General features: G+C 46.1%; 1 protein-coding gene across 1 annotated transcript in view; it reads right to left on the bottom strand.

The window, feature by feature from the left end:
* AGAP2 (ArfGAP with GTPase domain, ankyrin repeat and PH domain 2) overlaps nt 1-20,148 on the bottom strand; it is a 394,548-nt gene that overhangs the window by 148,568 nt on the left and 225,832 nt on the right. The window contains exon 4 of the mRNA XM_029594907.1: nt 9,272-9,357. Coding sequence (XP_029450767.1) covers nt 9,272-9,357 — 86 coding nt within the window. The remainder of the gene's footprint in view (nt 1-9,271; nt 9,358-20,148) is intronic.

Raw genomic sequence — 20,148 nt, 5'->3', positions numbered from 1 at the left:
CATGTACGGGAATTCCCACACAGGTGTTGCCTTGTGAGGTCCCTCAGTCAATAACAGAGCTAAGTCAAGGAAGTAGATGACTCTCCAGGGAGGCAGGAAGGTTTTTAGCATGGTTAGTTCATCCTGCTGTCTACAGAGAACACTGTTTACTGCATGCAACTTGCTTTTTCCATCAATATGCAGTACTGAATTAGCCATGACAGGCTGAAGGGTGCAGTGGAGCATTTCCTGAATAAGAAATCTGGACCCCACCATGGAAAGTGTACTACTGGGTAAACGGGTTATGCAAAACTGCTTTTTAATAAATTCTCCAGATAGTAATGGAACTTGAAGGTGTGTACAGATGACCAAGTTGCAGCTTTGCAGATGTCTTCAATAGGAACTGCTCTCAGATGAGCCACTGATGAGTCCATGGCTCTCACCTGATAAGCCTTGATAGAGTCTGTGATTTGGATGCCTGCGAAGACATAGCAATGCATGATACCATCTGCCAACCAAATGGACAATGTTCATTTGGCTACTGCTATGCCCAGTCAGTTAGGATCATAAGAGACCAATAGCTGTGAAGCCTGACAATACGACTAAGTTCTTTTCATATAGTAAGCCAAGGTTCTTTCATAATCTAAAGAATGAAGGCCTTTTTCACTTTCATGTGCATGTGATCTTGGTAAGATAGTAGGTAAAATGATAGCTTAATTAATATGAAAAGTTGATACTACCTATGGTAAAAACTTTGGGGGTGTGCAGAGCACCACTCTGTTGTGAAAGAATTGCATTTAAGGAGAGTAATGAACCAAAGCCTTGCTTACTCTTCTGGCTGGCGTAACTGCAACTAGGAATAATAGCTTCCAAGTAAGAAATTTGAGAGAAGCTGATTCCAAAGATTCAAAGGAAAGCTTATGTTGTGCCCATCGGTCGTAGTCGGCTGCAACCTCTGATGCTCACCTCCATGTTCCCTGCACCAGCAATTCTTGGAAGAATGGCAGTCTCCGCCTGCAAACACCACCTTCCCTGGCGTCCCTGGGGCGGCGTGGGCGATCCTGTCCGTCATCTTGAATTGGGGATTACCTAGGGCACGCTTGCCTGCCAGGCCCTCTCTTAACACGTCATAGCAGGAACCTCGGGGGCGATCCCTCCGCATGACTTCACCCGCCAGTGTATTTAAGCTATTTAGACTTTGCTTCCTACGAGTTAGCAAGGACTTCTTCCTGCTGAATTCCACTCCACTTGGAGACGCTTCGCTATTCGCTGCTCTGAACTCGTTCCTGCACTCCAGGTCTTGAACACTTTAGGTACCCGCTCCTCGGGGGCCTTGTCGCGTTCTGGCTATCCGCTCCTCGCAGGGCCTTCCTGCCTGGAGAATCCATCTACTCATATTGGGACCCAGCCTTGTTCAGCCTTATGAGTACGCTACTCGTTTGCTACTATCTTGCTGTCGGAATCTCCGGTGTACCCCATGCCTCGGGCCACTACCGTGCTCGCCTCAGCACCTGTTTCTACACTTCGGAGTGAGTACCCTCATCTATTCTGCTCTGCTGACCTCCTGCACTTCTCTTACCAACATCAGTGCTGATTCTCAGTGTACCCCACGCTGCGGGCCACTACCGTATCTACCCCTGAAAAGTGTTCATCTAGAGGAGGAGTTCCCTGGCGTACCCCGCTCCGCGGGCCACTACAGAGGATATCATCGCTGAGCCACCTTACTACTCTGGACCATGTCTTCCATCCTACTCGGTGGGTACTTCACCTATGTTCCAGTCTAATAAAGTCTCGTTACTAACTGTGTCCATCTCAGCTGAGGCCATGCCTATCGTGCTCAGTCCCCACAGGGCTCCTCCCTGTGGGTGGAGTCAGCTCTCACTACGATCCAGGGTCCACAACCATACCAGAACATAACAGCTTCATTAGCTAATCCAGACCCATATTCAGAAAGCCACATGAGACAGGAGGTTTGACAACTGGAGATTTAGTATTAATTAAGTCTTTCATGAACTTGGATACCAACGAGATGAGTTGAGATGGAAAATGGTAAGCCACTATAGCACTAAGATGAACTCTCACTGATGAAGTACTGAGACCAAAAGAAGACAGAGAAAATACTTAAGTAAGTCTTTTGGTTCACATGCAAATAGGTCCAAGGATATCTGTACACATCAAGATAAAAACCTTTTCCATTTTAGTCTGTAAGATCTTCTAGTAGACAGCCTCCAGACAGACCATACCATAACCTCAATCTTTATGGACATGGATGTTCAGCAATCAGTGAATGCTGAACATCCATGCTGTCAGGTTGAGGGAAGGAAGGTTCGGATGATAAAGATGTTCTTCCCCTTGAGTTAGTAAGTATGGATTCGCCTCAAGATGGATTGGAAGCAGATCCATCTTGTGGCGGATCCAGGTATGTACTTCTACCAGGTGTGCAAAACAAACTTGTCTGATACAATAAGACTCAGTTGGGTCCAGTCCATGAGATCTTCTTGCACTGTCTTGGCAATCAGTCGAATTGACAGAAAAACATACATGAGATCTGCACTCCAGTTGAGCAGAAAAGCATCCTCAGCAGATATGAGTTTCCTGGGCAGAATGAAGCAAAATCTTTGTTTTCCTCTGACGCAAAGAGTTTGATTGCTGGAAATCCCCATAGAATGAACAGTCTATCTGCAGTTAACTGTTGTAGGGACCGCTCATATGGGCAAAATACTCTGCTGAAAGGATCTGCTAACATGTTGAAGATTCCTGGAAGATAGGTCCTTGCAGGACAGGACAGTGTGATGTTTGTATGCCCATTCTCATATCTTTATCACCTCCTGGCAGAAGGTCCATGATTCTGTGCTATCTAGTTGCTGGTTTGAATAAGAACACTCTTCCCCTGAAGGAGATGTGTGAAAGTTGTCAAAACATATCTAATTGTTCGCAGCTCTAGAAGGTTGATCTGAAATTGTCTTTCTATTAATGACCAAATCCCTTAAGTTTGGTAGGGGCCTGTATGGGCTTCCCATCCTTTTGTGGAAGCTTCTGTCACCAATGCTACTTGATGAGGAAGCAGTTAGGGTAATGCCTCCTCTTGGAGGATGAAGGGTTGTAGCTACCAGTGAAGCTCCTGTTTCATGCCTTTCAAGACAGTTAGTAGGTCCCATTGGAAGTGGAGACCCCATTTTAAGAATTGTATGTGAAGACAGATCAGCGGTAATACATAAATTGTTGCCACCATGTGACCCAGAATGACTAGAATGTCTCTGGCTTATGTCTCATCTGCATTCAGCAGTTGATATATAAATGTTCTGAAGTGTGTTCACACAATCTGATGAAAGGAAGATTCTTTCTTGCTCCTATGAATTTTATTCTCTAGGTGGGAAATAGGATTGATTTTTTGAAGTTCATCAAATCACCTAATGACCGTAGCAATGGAATCGACATCTACAAGGAGGTGACATCCCAAGATGTCACTGACATTAGCCAGTCATCTAGGTATGGAAAAATCTGAATATTCTGACAATGAAAGTATGCTGCTACTACAACTAGAAATTTGGTAAAGACCTCCAATGCCACTGATAGTTCAAAGGGAAGTACTCCATACTAGTGATGAGAAGAGATGACTGCAAAGTTGTCACAGAGTGGGGAATCAGCTGGATGGGGGATTTTCCCTGCAAAAGCAGGGGCAGACTGTAGAGCAAAGTTGAACAGGACCTTCCATCTCACCATCCACCTCCCCTTTTTAGAGCCCGCAGGTTCTGGTGCCAGTAGGTCATTGCTGGAACTGGAGACAAGCTAGCTCTAGATGCAGGGTAGGTGCTGGAGGCAAGGCAGGCGCAGGCGATGAGACAGGAACCAGAGACAAAACTGGAACTGGAGGCAGGGACTAGAACTGGTGGCACAGACTGGAACTGGAGGCACAGGCCTGAAGGCAGGCAAGAGCTGGAAACAGACAGGGCTGGAACAGGAGGCAAGATCTGACCAAGAGACACGTCTGGAACTGGAGGTAAGAGCCAAAGAGGGAACTACAGAAGGCTCACTGGGAAATGGGGCCACAAGAAGGACTAGACAGGACTAGACAAAACAAAATACTAGAAGGCCCAAAGGCCAAGGCAGGGCAAGGAAATACTAGAAGGCCTGAAGGCAAAGCTGTGCAAGACAAGAAGGCTCAAAGCCACAGGGTAGGATGAGGAGGCCAGAAAGTCCACACACAAGACAGAAGGCCAAGAAGGCCAAAAGCAAGGCAGAAGGCCAAGAAGGCCATGCAGCAAGAAAGCAAGAAGACCATGCAGGCCATGCAAACAGTCAAGATGACTCGATGAAGTGGAGCGAGTTCTGGGAGAGGCAGGGATAAATAAGGATGGCCCTGTTGAGTCATGGGAGCATCAAGGAGGTGGCTAGCACAGGAGAGAAGATGGCTCTGTGAGGACCTCTCTTGATGGGGAGGCACCTAGCAGCCATAATCATGACAAAAGTGTAGATAAAAGCCAGTGGGAGGGATGGATGAGGATATGAACACAGATGTTCTTCAAATCAAGGGCACACATCTATGATCCCCTTGTAGGAAGAGGAAAACTGTACGAAGGGAGTTCATTTTGAATTTCTCCTGGAGCAGATTTTTTATTAGCTTTCTTAACTCCAGAATGGGTCTCAATCCCCCACTTTTCTTGCTGCTGGGGTGCAATTGGTTCTATCACTTGTTGACTGAAAAGTGACTCCACCTCCAGGTGGCATTGCACTGAATGAGATGGATCCAAATCGAAGGCTAAGCAATGAGGGAATCAGAAGAAGCATAGTAGTATTCAGTCTCCACAGCTTTGCGTACTCAGTGGTCTTTGATAATCTTGCACCATTCTTCCAGAAAGGTTGAATCCTCCCTTTTACCAGGGAGGATAGCTATTGGGTTTGTAGGATGGACAGAAACTCAGCCTAGGCTTTGGTTGGGCATCTTTTGCTGCATTAGCTTGATGGCATTCTCATTGCCAACTTCTGGCTGGAAAATGTTTCTGCTGCAGAAGCATTGGTGGGATTCATTACCTTTGAAATTGCAGGAATGGGCGTCTCTGGTATGGCCTTTTAAAAGCATAGTATGGCTGGCATAAAGTAGACTGTTGATCTAAACCAGTTGAGAGAGACTGAACTGCCATATATTGCTCTTTGATTTGACCAACCATATCCCTGAGTTTATCTTCAATGAGGTGGTCTCTTAGGCAAAGATGAGTGTTCTGAAGGTTCAGATAGGAGGTCGGAGGGTATCCCCGTTGAACCCTCTTCAGATCCAAGGGGGGAGGGAACACTAATCAAAGACTCAGTGATGAATTTGGTAACTGAGGAGAGGTGTACTTCTGGTGAATCTTTTCAGACTAGCTGGATTCTGTTGTAAGCAAGTGTCTGGGACTAGAACCATCTCATGGAGAATCTGATGGTAGGTCTACTCTTATTGGGGGACTCCTTCTCATGGGAGTACATCTGATATTTTGGAAAGGATAATTTGGAGAGTATTATTCTTATCCTTGGACGCAAGAGAGGCAAAGAAAGTTTTCACCAATTCTGGCACTTGGTCTAAAGGCTAACGTGCTCTTTGGCAGGGTGTAGGAGATGGAACATCTTCTGATACCAGGATGGAGTCCCCTTGCATCTCCTCTGGACACTGAAAGATCTGCATCAGAGGTTGGTTCAAAATTAAGGAGACCATGGAACAAATGGGATCCTGCGTCTCTAAGCGAAGGCCCTGTTCCAACAATCTGGATGGTGACACTGCCCTGGTGATTGGTGGGGGTAAGAGGTAAGTGCATTACATCACCTTCTCTCCCCACAGATCCACCTCTTCGTACTGGTAAACAGTTAAGTAGGTAACACCACTGCCTGGTATATCAATGATGGATCAGCCTATTACATCTCGCAGAGCATTATTGACATTGAAGCTTAATCTATCGTATGCTCCAGGGCTTTGTGTGTCGATAACATTGGTAATCGATGTATTGATGGTGCTGGTGAACAGTGTGTTGATGGCGCTGGAGTCCTGTGCATTGATGTCACCAGGACCAGATGCATTGATGCCGCCAAGACCCAATTTGCTGACAGTGCCAGTGCCTCATGCTTCGACAGTACCAAAGCTGCATGCGTCAATGGAGCTGGGGCCAGAGGATGGTGTATTGACATTGCCAGCACCAATTGATGCTTTTTCGGTGCTGGATGCACTGCCAGCTTTGCAGAGCATTTCTTTTTCTTAGTTTTTGGTTTTCTCAACTCCCAAGGATCCAGCCTATTCCGCTGATGGGGGAGACTTCTTAGAGGATCTCCTGTTCAACTCTACACCTGAGGAGCATGAAGAGCTTCTACTCCAGGAGGAAGATCGACTGCAGTTCCTCAGGCAGCTTCTCCATTTTCCAGGCCTTGGACTTCTGTCATCACAGAGACATGTGACCACAATGTTAGCAGTTTGCCCCTTCATGGTCTGGTCTCAGGAAGAGGTAACAAATATCATGTATGTTGGTAATGGACATCTTTCTAGCACAATTATAGTCTGTGAAACTACTCATTTTGGGCCTTTTGGAACCAGACATCCTGTGAAGAAATCTTTTCTTTTTTTTGTTGTAGCGTTGAAAATATTTGTACAGGTTACCAAGGAAGCGAAGAAACAGTATAATCGTAAAATGTTATGAAGATTTCTGCTTAGTAGGAAATAAATTCCTGGAGAGGCTCGGACAAAAAAGACTAATGGACCTCACAAGGTAATGCCCGTATGGGAATTCCTGCACATGTTAAGTAGACTAAAAGCTCTATGAGTTTAGAGAGAAAGATCCATTCGGTTCCGTTGGATGGCATCACCCATATGTCATGGCTAATTCAAACCTGTTTGCCAACAAAGAATGCTTAGTACATCTGGGGGGCAATATTCAGCCACTGAGTGATTCAGCTAGTTAGCCAGAAAAACGTATCCAGCTAACTAGCACCGTATATTCAGTGGCATACCTGGCATCTTAAACTTAGTTGGATATGTTTATCCAGCTAACTTTAGGATAGATCAGCAATACAACCAGAGTTAGCCACATCAGTTAACCAGCTAACTCCGAATTTTAGAATTAGCTAGTTAAGTTATGAGGCTAACTCCACTCCTTTCCAAAATGTCTCCCATCTGCCCTGAGAACGCCACCAATTTATCCAGCTAAATTCTAGAATTTAGCCAGATAAGTCTATAAATATGCCAGTTTTGCCATTTAGACTTTTCAGTTATCTGTCTAAATGATTTTTGAATCTCATCTTCATGGTCTTTTATCTTCCTCTGCCTCATTTCTTTCCCTCCACCCCTATTTTAATAAATAGACCTTCCCATTGTTCCTTGTCTGATCACTGCAGCAATGGTCCTGATGTCAAGAGTTATGTACTAGGGCTTCCTTCATGTATAATTCCAACCACCAGGCATCACTTCTAACAATGACCATGTCTCCCTGCCCTGCCAAGGGCTGGTCCATTGTAGGCATTTGTCTTCAATGCCAAATGCCAAATTTTCATAGGCACTGAAGTGTTGTTGCTGCTATGTTACTATCTGAGCTTGCTCCCTGCTGCTGTGCAGCTTGTCCTGCAGAATGGCCCTGGACCCGCAGGAGCAGCAACTCCTTGCAGAAAATTCAGTGTGAGGACTGGGATCTCTCATGCGTTAATGGGCCCAGTGGCATCTCACCCCTTGCATGTATTTCTTTGGTGATGGGAAACCCATGCAAGAGGAGGGGGGTGGGGCTGCCACAGGATATGCCAGCACATGAGGGCTCCCAGGCATAGTGCTGATTTCTTTGCAAGGAGTTGCTGCTGCTATAGGGCGGATGCTGACTCCAAAGTGAAGTGAGGATGCTTGGAAAAGGGAGGATCTAAGCAAGGGCATCCATGTCCCTCACATCTTTGATAATCTCTGTTGGATGGAGAGGAAGGGGACCCCCCTGTTGCCTCCTTTTCAAATCCATCTCTGCCTGGAGGTTGTGAACATTGTCTGAACAGCATTCTTGGCCAACCCAGGGAGTGAAAAACCCAATCCAGGAATCAAACCAGGGATCTTCCATAAGGCTATGCACAACACTTGCCACTGAGCCATTGGGCCAGCCCCTAAGCCTCACTTCTAATTCCAGCTCTGCCAATGACACTTAGGGGCGGATTTTCAGAGCCCTGCTCGCCTAAATCCGCCCAAAACCGGGCGGATTTAGGCGAGCAGGGCCCTGCGCGCCGGTGAGCCTATTTTACATAGGCCTACCGGCGCGCGCAGTGCCCCGGGACTCGCGTAAGTCCCGGGGTTCTCCGAGGGGGGCGTGTCGGGGGCGGGCCCAGTCGTCGCGGCGTTTAGGGGGCGTGTCGGCAGCGTTTTGGGGGCGGGTACGGGGGCGTGGCTACGGCCCAGGGCGGTCCGGGGGCGTGGCCGTGCCCTCCGTACCCGCCCCCAGGTCGCGTCCCGGCGCGCAACAGGCCCGCTGGCGCGCAGGGGATTTACTTCTCCCTCCGGGAGGCGTAAATCCCCGGAGAAAGGTAAGGGGGGGGTGTAGACAGGGCCGGGCGGGTGGGTTAGGTAGAGGAAGGGAGGGGAAGGTGAGGGGAGGGCGTTAGAGGATTCCCTCCAAGGCCGCTCCGATTTCGGAGCGGCCTTGGAGGGAACGGGGGTAGGCTGCGCGGCTCGGCGTGCGCCGGCTATACAAAATCAATAGCCTTGCGCGCGCCGATCCAGGTTTTTAGCAGATACGCGCGGCTCCGCGCGTATCTACTAAAATCCCGCGTACTTTTGTTTGCGCCTGGAGCGCCAACAAAAGTACGCCAACGCGCCTTGTTTGAAAATCTACCCCTTTGTGTAATCTTGGGCAAGCCACTTTATCTCCCTACATTTGTTGTAATCTGATTTTCCTCTTCCAAAAGACAAATCTGCATTATATTTATTTCACATGGTGACATGAAACTTGAATCTGTCAAGCTTAGCTTCCTCTGGTCAGCTATCCAATCCATGCTTTCTCAATTGAGTGTGGTGGATAGCACAGGGGGTTTATTGCTGAGACTAGATAGCTATGGAATCTGCAATCCCAGGTTTCAATCCCACCCCTTTTTCTCTCTTTGTGGTTTGGAGTAAGGCAAACAGACTATAAAAGTTCTGTGGAGATTTTATTTAATTTTGACTACATTTATAAATAAGCTGTCATAACCATACAAATTGCCTTTTAGAGTACTATGTGCTATTTGTGTATCACATTTTATTTTTCAATTGTACAAAGTATATTTTCCTTTTTTCTCTGTTCACGAAATTTAGAAAGCATGGCTTTATCACCTTGGCATCTGGCGCACCCGCTTCTTCTCTGATCAATAAGATATAGCTCTGGCCTTCCACCACAATCTCCTTCTTGAACTGTTCACCTTAATTAAAAAGAAGAAGGAAACTATTTCACTAGCAGTGGGTGAAAGCTGAATGTTATTAGATGCATTTATGATAAAACGAGCTGAGAGGAAACATCACTGACACAGGCCCCATAAAGATATACCAGCGCAGCCATTGGAACCTCACTGACATGTCATTTATAGGGGTCAGATTTAAGATTACAACATCCATAAGCAGAGGACCAAGGGCAGGGGTTTGCCTCACCTGGAAGTCAGAAATCAGCAGGAGGTAGTTTAATTTTTTGGATGTCTTCAGAATTTGGGTGCCCAAGTGCATGCCTGTGTTGCCTATGCCTAAATCCAGTCCTGCCACTCATGGCACAACCAGTGGCAATGTTGTGACAGCACTCAATAACATCACAAGGGCACACAGTCACCTACTGAAGATAGCTAGAGGGTCTGGTGGTCACCAGATTTCAATAAACCAGTCATGCACCTTAAGCAATACTACTTCAAATGGCTTAACCTCACATGATTTATTATAAAATACTATAATTCCTCCTCCTCTTTTAGTTCCTCTCAATTGTTCAATATATGCAATCTCCCCTGGGCAAACAATTTATTAAAGGAATATCATGCTTACAGTGCCAGGTCTCCACAACACAGTGCAGTTCTAGCTACATTGAGGATAGATAGTCTAAGATGAGTTCCCCCTTATTTAAAATGGATCTAGCACTGTTGTAGCCCACTTTAAGGTGAGGAGAATCTTAACTAGTGTTTGAATGGAAAATAAATAGGTTAGGCACCCTGCCTGAAGATGTTCTATCTTTATAACAGTTTCCATGATTTTTCCTGGCACTGAGGTCAGGCTTACTGGTCTACAGTTTCCCGGATCATCCCTGAAGCCCTTTTTAAGTATCAGGGTTACATTGGCTATCTTCCAATCTTTAGGTACAATGGATGATTTTAATGATAGGTTACAAATTAATTCAAATAGGACTGCAATTTCATCTTTTAGTTCTTTCAGAACCCTGGGGTGTATGCCATCCAGTTCAGGTGATTTACTACTCTTCAGTTCTGGCCTAACATCTTCCAGGTTCACCATGATTTGATTCAGTTCATCTGAATCATCACCCTTGAAAACCGTCTGTGGAATAGGTATCTCCCCAACATCCCCTTCAATAAACACCGAAGCAAAGAATTCATTTAATCTTTCTGCGATGGCCTTATCTTCCCTAAGTGCCCCTTTAACCCCTCGATCATCTAACAGTCCAGCCAATTCGCTTGCAGGCTTTCTGATTCGGATATATTTTTGAAAGTTTTTATTGTGAGTTTTTGCCTCTATGGCCAAATTTTTTTTAAATTCTCTGTTAGCCTGTCTTATCAATGTTTTACTTTAACTTGTCAATGCTTATTCTTATCCTATTTTCTTCTTATGTATCCTTCCAAATTTTGAATAAAGATCTTTTGGCTAAAATAGCCTCTTTCACCTCACGTTTTAGCCATGCTGGCAATCGTTTGACCTTCCTTCCACCTCTCTTAATGCATGGAATACATCTGGACTGTGTTTCTAAGATGGTATTTTTTAACAATATCCATGCCTGTTGCACAATCTTAACCTCTGTAGCTGTACCTTTCAGGTTTTTTTTTTTCAACTATTTTTCTCATTTTAGCAAAGTTTCCCTTTTGAAAGTTTAGTGCTAGAGCCATGGATTTATTTACTGTCCCCCTTCCAGTCATTAATTCAAATGTGATCATATTATGATCACTATTGCCAAGCGGCCCACCACCGTTACCTCTCTCACCAAATCCTGCGCTCCACTAAGAATTAGATCTAAAATTGCTCCCTCTCTCATCAGGCAAAAAACTGAAATTTGTGTGTTTGTATTTCCCAACCCTCCCAGCCATCCCTAGCTCATCCTTTAATTTTTAGGCAGGTGACACTTTCACGCTAAAAAAAGATAAAAAAAAAAATTATTTAGCCTTTTAACTTAAAATTCAGAAATTCCCCACATCTTATCAAGAGTTTAATCATTCCCTTGTAGGTCACTACCAGATATATAGTGAATACCCTTATACATTTAAAGGACTCTAATTGTACGCAGTCCTACTCCCACAGCAACCTAAAACTTAACTAGGAACTGAACAAATTTAAGATGAAGGCAGTAGTCCAGCAGCAAGAGGGGGACCTCCCAATCTTCTGCATCGAGTGTCACATGTATGATTTTTTTACCCACTGGTGAGAAATTGTACGTGTGCATCCGATGCAAAGAGCTCCTGTCTCTCAGAGAACAAGTCTGATCTCTGGAGGCTAGAGTGGCAGACCTGGAGGAGATGAGGCAGTCAGAGAGGTATACAGACGAAAGCTTCAGGGACATAGTAGCCAAGTCGCAACTCCAGTCTGGCATCCCTGGTGCTGCCTTGGAGGAGGAAGGTCTCATGATCTGAAAGCATGAACCTTGGTGCAGCAGGAAATAAGCCTGTAGCAATGACAGCTCTCCGGGTGGTGCATTGTCCTCTCACACCGAGGATGTGTCTCCCAGGGCTACTGCCCAGGATGGAAGGGTTAGGTCGGCCATCACAGTTGGAGATTCGAGTATTAAGAATGTAGACAGGTGGGTGGCTGGTGGGCGTGAGGATCACCTGGTAACATGCCTAACTAGTACGAAGGTGGTGGATCTCACGCATCACCAGATATGATTTTAGACAGTGTTGGGGAGGAGCTGGCTGGCATGGTACATTTTGGCACCAACGACAGGAAAATGTGGTAGGGAAGTTCTGGAAGCCAAATTTATGCTTTTAGGTAGAAAGCTGAAATCCAGAACCTCCAGCATACTGTGTTCTGAAATGCTCCCTGTTCCACCCGCAGGTGCCCACAGGCAGGCAGAGCTCCGGAGTCTCAATGCATGGATGAGACGATGGTGCAAGGAAGAGGGATTCAGTTTTGTAAGGAACTGGGCAACCTTTTGGGGAAGGGGAAGGGGGACTCTTTTCCGAACGGATGAACTCCACCTTAACCAGGGTGGAACCAGGCTGCTGGCGCTAACCTTTAAAAAGGAGATGGAGCAGCTTTTAAACTAAATCAAAGGGGAAAGCTGAAAGTCGCTCAGCAGCATATGGTTTTGGAGGGATTGCACAGTTTATTTTAATAATAAGATATCTCAAATATGACAAGAGTTGGGGGATAGAGATTCCATAGATGAACATGGACTGATTAGACCTTATTGTAATCAGACTCGGGATGTTTCTTCAGTGACTGATTTTTGAAAATAGATAGGATCCTGGTTGACCAACCACTTGTATTTTGGATTCTTGCTCTTCAAGATTGATAAAAGAAGCTATGGCTGGCCTTCCTCATCCAACTGGCCAGATAATAAACTCTTCACCAAGATAAAGCTCTTTTCCACAAAATCTGAAAGAGAAAATTATCTGTCTGCATTTAAAAAACCTATGTTAGGCAATACGAGGCTGATAATCAATAAAAGTTAAGCTCCTAAAGTTAAGGCAACTAGAAGATGATAGTCAAATGCTTACCGGCAAGGAAAGGTAGCCTTGGACCCTGTCTACCATGAGATTTTATTAGAAAACCTGTGTGCTCATGGTATTGGTAGTATAGTTTTGAAGTGCTTAGCAAAGGGTTCAGATGGGTCAAACAGACTCTGCATGGCATAAGATTCAATTGGGTGTGCCACAAGATTCAGCACTATTGTAGGTGCTTTTTAATATTTATTTAGCTCCGATTGGAGCTCTTCTTTTTCATTGAATGTCCAATATTTTATATACACTGACATCCAATTTTTTTTGCCATGTGGTGTAAGTGGTGATGCTCCAGAGGCTTGAGTGCAAGACATAACTAGTATGTTGCAGGCATTGTTAACAGAACATTGCTTATTCTTAAACATGCAAAAAACTAAAATTTTGTGGGTAAGTAAAGATTTCAATATGAAAAATCAGGAAAAGGTGTGGCTTTCTAAAGACCTAGCCATGCTAGTCCACACTGAGGTGAAAAGTTTGGGAGTGCTTTTGAACTCTCAATTGACTATGAGTCCTCAAGTTTCACATATTTTGAGAACAGTTTTTTATAAACTTAAAATGGTGTGACATTGAAAAACTTTCTACCTTTGGCTTTTTTCCGTATGGTTGTGCAAGTCTTGGTTTTAAGTCATCCTGATTATTGTGGTGTATTATATTTCGGGCTTCCAGAAAAGTTGATGCATGTCCTGCAGCTGGCACAAAATGCAGCAGCCCAAGTATTGACAGGGTTATCTAGGAGAGAACATGTACCCCAGTATTGAAGGACCTGCACTGGCTCCCAGTTAAATCAAGAGTGTATTTTAGATTGGCGACTTTTGTTTTTAGGCTATTGAAGAATCCTTCTCCTTGTGTATTAAGTGACTATATTGACCTATATACGCCTTGTTGTGCTCGCCAGCTGTGGAACCCAGCAGCCATCGCCTGTCGCCATAGCCGAACCAGCCCTGGGCACTCTCTCGGCAGCTGAAATCTGCCACCGACACCACACCTCCTCCTCATGGCCTGGAACTGCCGACCATGCCACTGACTTCCCATGGCTGGTCGCGGACCACACTAAAGCGGAGCAGGTTCTGGCAGAGTCTTAGGTATGGACGGAAGCAGGCAAGGACTCCGACGACCGGGGACAGGATACAAGACACGGAACTTGGAACTCAGATTCAGGAACATTAAAAGCAAGGGTCCATTGGAGACTTGTGCTGCAATGTGAAGAGTGGATGAAAGGAACCTGGAAGCTGGGGAAAGAGCTGACGAAGGAAACATCAGGGTCAGGACAGGAACGAAGGACATCTGGTACACCGGAACATCAGGATATCGAAACCACTAGATGACGGGGACCTCTGGAGACAAGGACATCTGGGACGTCTGCGACAAGGAGCAAGGATTCTCAGGTACCTCTAGAGCAGGAGCATCAGAACTAGGAATATTCAGAGGGAGGAGCATCTGAAGACAGGAACATCTTGAAGACAAGACGGACAAGGACACAGGATCCGACGAGAGACCAGGACATGGAACAAAGGTGAAGACGAAGGATCAAGAACCACAGATGAAGACAAGGGAATTCCCACGAAGAATGGAGTACTTGAAGAAGCAAGGTGAAGCAGAGAAGACTCCTGTGTTGCGACCGTTGCTACTCAACGTCTCCACTCCGCCCTCCTCACCTCTTTGGCGACTCCCTCTTGCTCAAGTGGAAGGTTGGCTGCCACGGCATCTCTCTGCCATCTTCCTCCGGCGTCCCCGGAGCGGCTCAACGCTGCGATCCACAGTGATTCACAAGGGCCTAAGGGCACGTGCGCGGCACGGCCCCGACTGATGTACCAGCAGTGGTGCGAACCTCAGGGGCGTCCCCCTGAGATGACGTCATCAGTACTGGATATATATAAGGTCTTAGAAATCGCTAGCTAATCGAGTTAGCAAGGAGTTGAATAGTAGTTGGTTACGGACCAGTTTCGCTCTCTCCAAGCTACACTGCCTCCTCGGACTTACCAGGGGTACCCACTCCTCGGGGGCCTTGCTCTCTCTTTGTTTTTCAGGTCACAGTCAGGAACCGGCACTCACTCCTCGAGGGCCCATGTTCCCGGACTGGTTGCTGAATATTCTTTCTGCTTGGAAGTCATTGCTGCCTGCTACACCAGTGAGTTATCTTCTCTCTCTCAGAGCTTTCCCTAGAACCAGGTACTTGCTCCTCAAGGGCCTAACCTATTCCAACACCTGGACTACTTCTAGAGACTATTGTGTGAGTGTTACCATCAAGGCTCTGTTCCTGAACACTGCATACCCTGCCTACTCACTATATTCAGTTTCTCTACAGCTCAGTTATCCAGGATCGCTGTTCCAGTACCTGAGGGACTACAGCCCTGCCGGGCACTTCCAGCTCACTACTGCCACCTCCGGTGGTTCAATATACTGTTTAATAAAAGAACTAGTGTGTGTCTGTCTCCATACTCTGAGCCTGACCGGTGGTCCCTCTCGGGATCTTCCCCCAGGGGCGTGGTCATCTGCCACCAGCCCAAGGATCCACCCACAACTACCTCAAACACCAACATCCTGGAACGAAGAGCTGGAACCAAAGGAACTCCAGGAGTTACCCAACTCCTTGCAAAGGCGACGAGAGACTGAAGGGAGGCCCTCTTTATAGGGCTGAAGAAGGAGAGGCCTAGGAACGTCATCAGGAGGAGTCTCAGAGCCCTGCCCAGCACGGGCCCTTTAAATGAAGAGAAGAGGCGCGGCCGTGCACCTAGGAAGGGGCAGGACCTCGGACAGCGAAGACAGCATCCACGCTGCAAAGAAGCTTGCACAGGAGCAGCACTAGGCCGCAAAACAAGGCCCCAATGATGGCGGCTTCCAGCCACGAAGACAGGCACGGAAGGCGGCAGCTTCCTCCTGCGGGAAGTCCCACGACAGTGGCTCCCTGGCCACAGGAAGGACGGCGGCGCCTCCAGGCCGCGAAGAGGAGTGTCAATAGTGGCAGCTCCCTGCCACGGGGAGATCCAATGGTGGCGGCAGTATCCGCCGCAAGTGGTAGCTTCAGCAGCGGCCTCCTGGCCCAGTGGCGTAGCTACGGGTGGGCCTGGGTGGGCAGTGGCCCACCCACTTTCCATTCAAGCCCACCCAAATTTCTTTGCAAGACACTGCAGCCAATAAAAGCAGACAGCATCAGCAGGCACCCAAGGGAGAAAAAAAAAAAAAATCAGCTGGTGTGTTGCGGCTCCCGGTGTCCCACAGCCCCAGTAATACTTCCCTTTACCTTCTTCCTGCCCCCGCGGGCCAATGGGAAACCTCCTATCTTCTTCCTGCCCCCGTGGGCCAATGGGAAACCTCCTATCTTCTTCCTGCCCCCGTGGGCCAATGGGAAACCTCCTCCCTTCGACCTGCCCCCGCGGGCCAATCGGAAGCCTTCTTCCTGCCAGTGGAAGGAGGAAGCCTCTGATTGGCTGGTGGGGCAGGAAGAAGGGGGTCATCAGGGTGGGAGGAGTGGCAGTGTTCAAGCCACGGGCTGGAAATGCAGGGCAGGGAGGTGACTGGGGTGTGTGTGAGACAGAGACTGGGCAGGGAGGGTGACTGGGGTGTGTGTGAGACAGAGCCTGGGCAGGGAGGGTGACTGGGCTGTGTGTGAGACAGAGCCTGGGCAGGGAGGGTGACTGGGCTGTGTGTGAGACAGAGACTGGGCAGGGAGGGTGACTGGGCTGTGTGTGAGACAGAGCCTGGGCAGGGAGGGTGACTGGGCTGTGTGTGAGACAGAGCCTGGGCAGGGAGGGTGACTGGGCTGTGTGTGTGAGAGACAGAGCCTGGGCAGGGAGGGTGACTGGGGTGTGTGTGAGAGACAGAGCCTGGGCAGGGAGGGTGACTGGGGTGTGTGTGTGAGAGACAGAGCCTGGGCAGGGAGGGTGAATGGGGTGTGTGTGTGAGACAGAGCCTGGGCAGGGAGGGTGACTGGGGTGTGTGTGTGAGACAGAGACTGGGCAGGGAGGGTGACTGGGGTGTGTGTGTGAGACAGAGACTGGGCAGGGAGGGTGACTGGGGTGTGTGTGAGACAGAGACTGGGCAGGGAGGGTGACTGGGGTGTGTGTGGGGTGTGACTGGGGTGTGTGTGAGACAGAGACTGGACAGGGAGGGTGACTGGGGTGTGTGTGTGAGAGACAGAGCTGCTGCTCCTGGTATGTGCTTTCAAGGGAAAGGAGTAGGAGAGTTGCTGGAGATGGTAAGTAAAAGTGGCATTTTACGTTTATTTTTCTTGATTGACTGCCATTTTAATTATTGAGTATTATGTGATGTGTCTGCTGTTTTGAAATATTTTATTGATATTTGGACAATGTTTAATAATTTTTATGAGTTTTGTTGGATGTTATTCTGTTCGTCAGCTGTTTTGAAACATTTATTAATATAGTTTTACAGTTATTTCTGTGTGGGGCTCTATAGCAGCTTGGCTTGTTCTGTTTTCCTAATAGGAGGTGTATTAGTGTTTAGGACCTGATTTAATATTTGTAGTGTTGCCTTTTCATAGATAGTGTTGTTATATGTTCCATAATGCAGGTGTAACTTTGTGCGGCTTAGTTTGTGTGCATTATTGCAGATCCTGGGACTGTTAGGTGCTCTATTTCTCTTTCCATTTCTCCAGGTTTGCACTGCATGCAGAGTGGCTTTTTTTGGTTTTCCATTCCAGTTTCTATCTCCATATTTATAATGTGTGGTCTTTCTGTACTTTGGTGAAGGTCGGTTCTGTGTGTGTGCCTGAGGTGAGGTATTTTACTAGCATGTAGGCAATTGTATCAATCTTATTTGTGGATGCAGAGTGTATGTTTACATGATGATAGCTTAGTAAATGACAGGGCTGGATAGCCTTTTTCTCCTGTCTACCCAGTTATCCTCTCCACACTGCTAAGGATACATCCCAGCTGTCAGCCAAAGGGTGTGACCACCTTCAAGACATCTCTTTATCCAGAACAGTCTTTTTTTCTGTTCTTCCTTTGTAAAGAAATGGGGATGAATGTCAGGAGCCCCTGGATTCGATTCAGCAAATGTCAGCATCAGAGGAAGACTAAAACTAAATAGTTGAGTCATAGGAAAGGAAAAGAAATCTTCAAAGATATTTATCTGTTTTATTGATACAGATTAATAAGGCATTTGCTCAATTATGGTAAATATTTTGGTACAAATTCAATGATGAAGGAACCCTCTTTCCTATTTTCTTAAACTTATCAAACGCAGTAATTCATGACCATCATAATAGGCATCATTGTGTGGTAAAGTATACCTTTGTCACTCTGCCTTATGCTTAATCATAGGTCAGTCCATATTTTTAAGTGTTTTTGTTGCTTAATTCACCCCAGTGATATACTCCAAATTTCTAGCAATAATCTTGTGTTACATCAATTCAAGGTTACTTTTGTTGAAAATTATGAACCAAACTTATCTGGATAATACAATGTTATTACTTCTTCTTAACCACCATCGACTTTGAGCTTGATGCCCTCAAACTGTCAGCAATATGAGAATTCACTATATTGCTGTTCTATGCCCGACATTGCACAATGTTTCGGACTAGCATCGAGTCCTTCTTCAAGGGCGTAATATATTCCACAGCATGGCGTATCTTGGCGTGGCATCAAGCTCAAAGTCGATGGTGGTTAAGAAGAAGTAATAACATCGTATTATCCAGATAAGTTTGGTTCATAATTTTCAACATAAGTAACCTTGAATTGATGTAACAAGATTATTGCTAGAAATTTGGAGTGTATCACTGGGGTGAATTAAGCAACAAAAACACTTAAAAATATGGACTGACCTATGATTAAGCATAAGGCAGAGTGACAAAGGTATACTTTAACACACAATGATGCCTATTATGATGGTCATGAATTACTGCGTTTGATAAGTTTAAGAAAATAGGAAAGAGGGTTCCTTCATCATTGAATTTGTAATTAGTTTGAACTTAGTTCCATCTTAAAAGTACATTGCCTTTCTGAGCTTTTTTCAAGTAGAAATATTTTGGTACAACATTCCAGAGGGTTTTAAAACATCACAGAATACTGTGATGTATGATGAGATATCTGTCTTTATAGTAGACTAGTATATGGTTCTTTGTAAGTTATGAGATACTGCCACTTGAGATCTCTTTAAGTATAATTGAAATGCTTTCATAACTATATATTAGGTTTAGCATTGATAGCTGCTTGAAGTAATTGAGTTTAAAATATTAAAAGTATAACAGCTTTAGCAGATTATTTAGAAATCTATTGTCAGGTGTGTGTGTGTGTGAAAGTATTTATCAATAAGAATATGAATTCCATGGCTCAGACTTTTAGTGCCCACCCATGTTAACCTTGGGCCCAGCCAAAAATTCATTTCTGGCTACGCCACTGTCCTGGCCGTGGAAGAAGGCAGGCGATGTCGGCGGCCTCCAGGCCGCGAGGAAAGCAATGGTTGTCAGCAACAAAGAGGTGAGAGGCTGCTTGTGGGCCTATCCCACAAGCAGAATCGTAACACATATGTGGGCATTTTTGCGCAAATAATGCTTTTAAAATCAACCTCTTACTGAGTTGGCCTTGAAACCTGATTTGGATAAATCTAGAAGGTAATCAAGCAGTTTTTCTGTAAAGCAGGAGAAAAGATCTAGGGCCTTTTACTCACCCCACAAGGCAAACCTCCTCCATTTAAGTCCATAGGACTTTCTAGTGGAATCCTTTATTGACGCTAAAAGGTCTCAAGACACATCCTCTGACAGTTTCAAGTGTTGCAAAGTCAACCTCTCAGGCAATGAGAGCCAGGGATCTGATGTTGAGATGGCGCAACCTGCCTCGATTCTGAGTAATGAGATCTGTGGGGAAACCCCAGCCTGATCGGTTCCTTGATGAATATCTCCCTGAAGAGTGGGAACCAAATCTGTCTTGGCTAAAATAGGGCTATGACTATCATGGGCCCCTGTCTTCTTTCAGCCTCAACAGAGTCTTCATGACTAGCAGGATTGGAGGATACATGTACAGTAGACCTTGGCCTCAAGTGAGGGCAAAGGCGCCTGAGGCTAGTTTGCCCCATGTCTGTTTTCTGGAACAGAAGATTGGAAATTTATTTTTCTCAGGGAATGCAAACAGACCCACCGAGGAGTGCCCCACTCGCAGAATATTTGGCTCGATACCCCTTGATCCAGGGATCATTCATGGAGTTCCAGGTACCAACTCAATCTGTCCGCCAGGATATTCTCCACACCTGCCAGATACATGGCCCTGAGAAACATCCTTTGAGAGATGGCCCAGTCCCATAAGTAGACAGTCTCCTAACATAGGAGGTATGAGCCTGTGA

Source organism: Rhinatrema bivittatum, chromosome 3, assembly GCF_901001135.1.
Source record: "Rhinatrema bivittatum chromosome 3, aRhiBiv1.1, whole genome shotgun sequence".
NCBI lineage: Eukaryota > Metazoa > Chordata > Amphibia > Gymnophiona > Rhinatrematidae > Rhinatrema > Rhinatrema bivittatum.
Note: the sequence above shows the minus strand (reverse complement) of the source record. Positions and strands in the feature narration are given on the sequence as shown.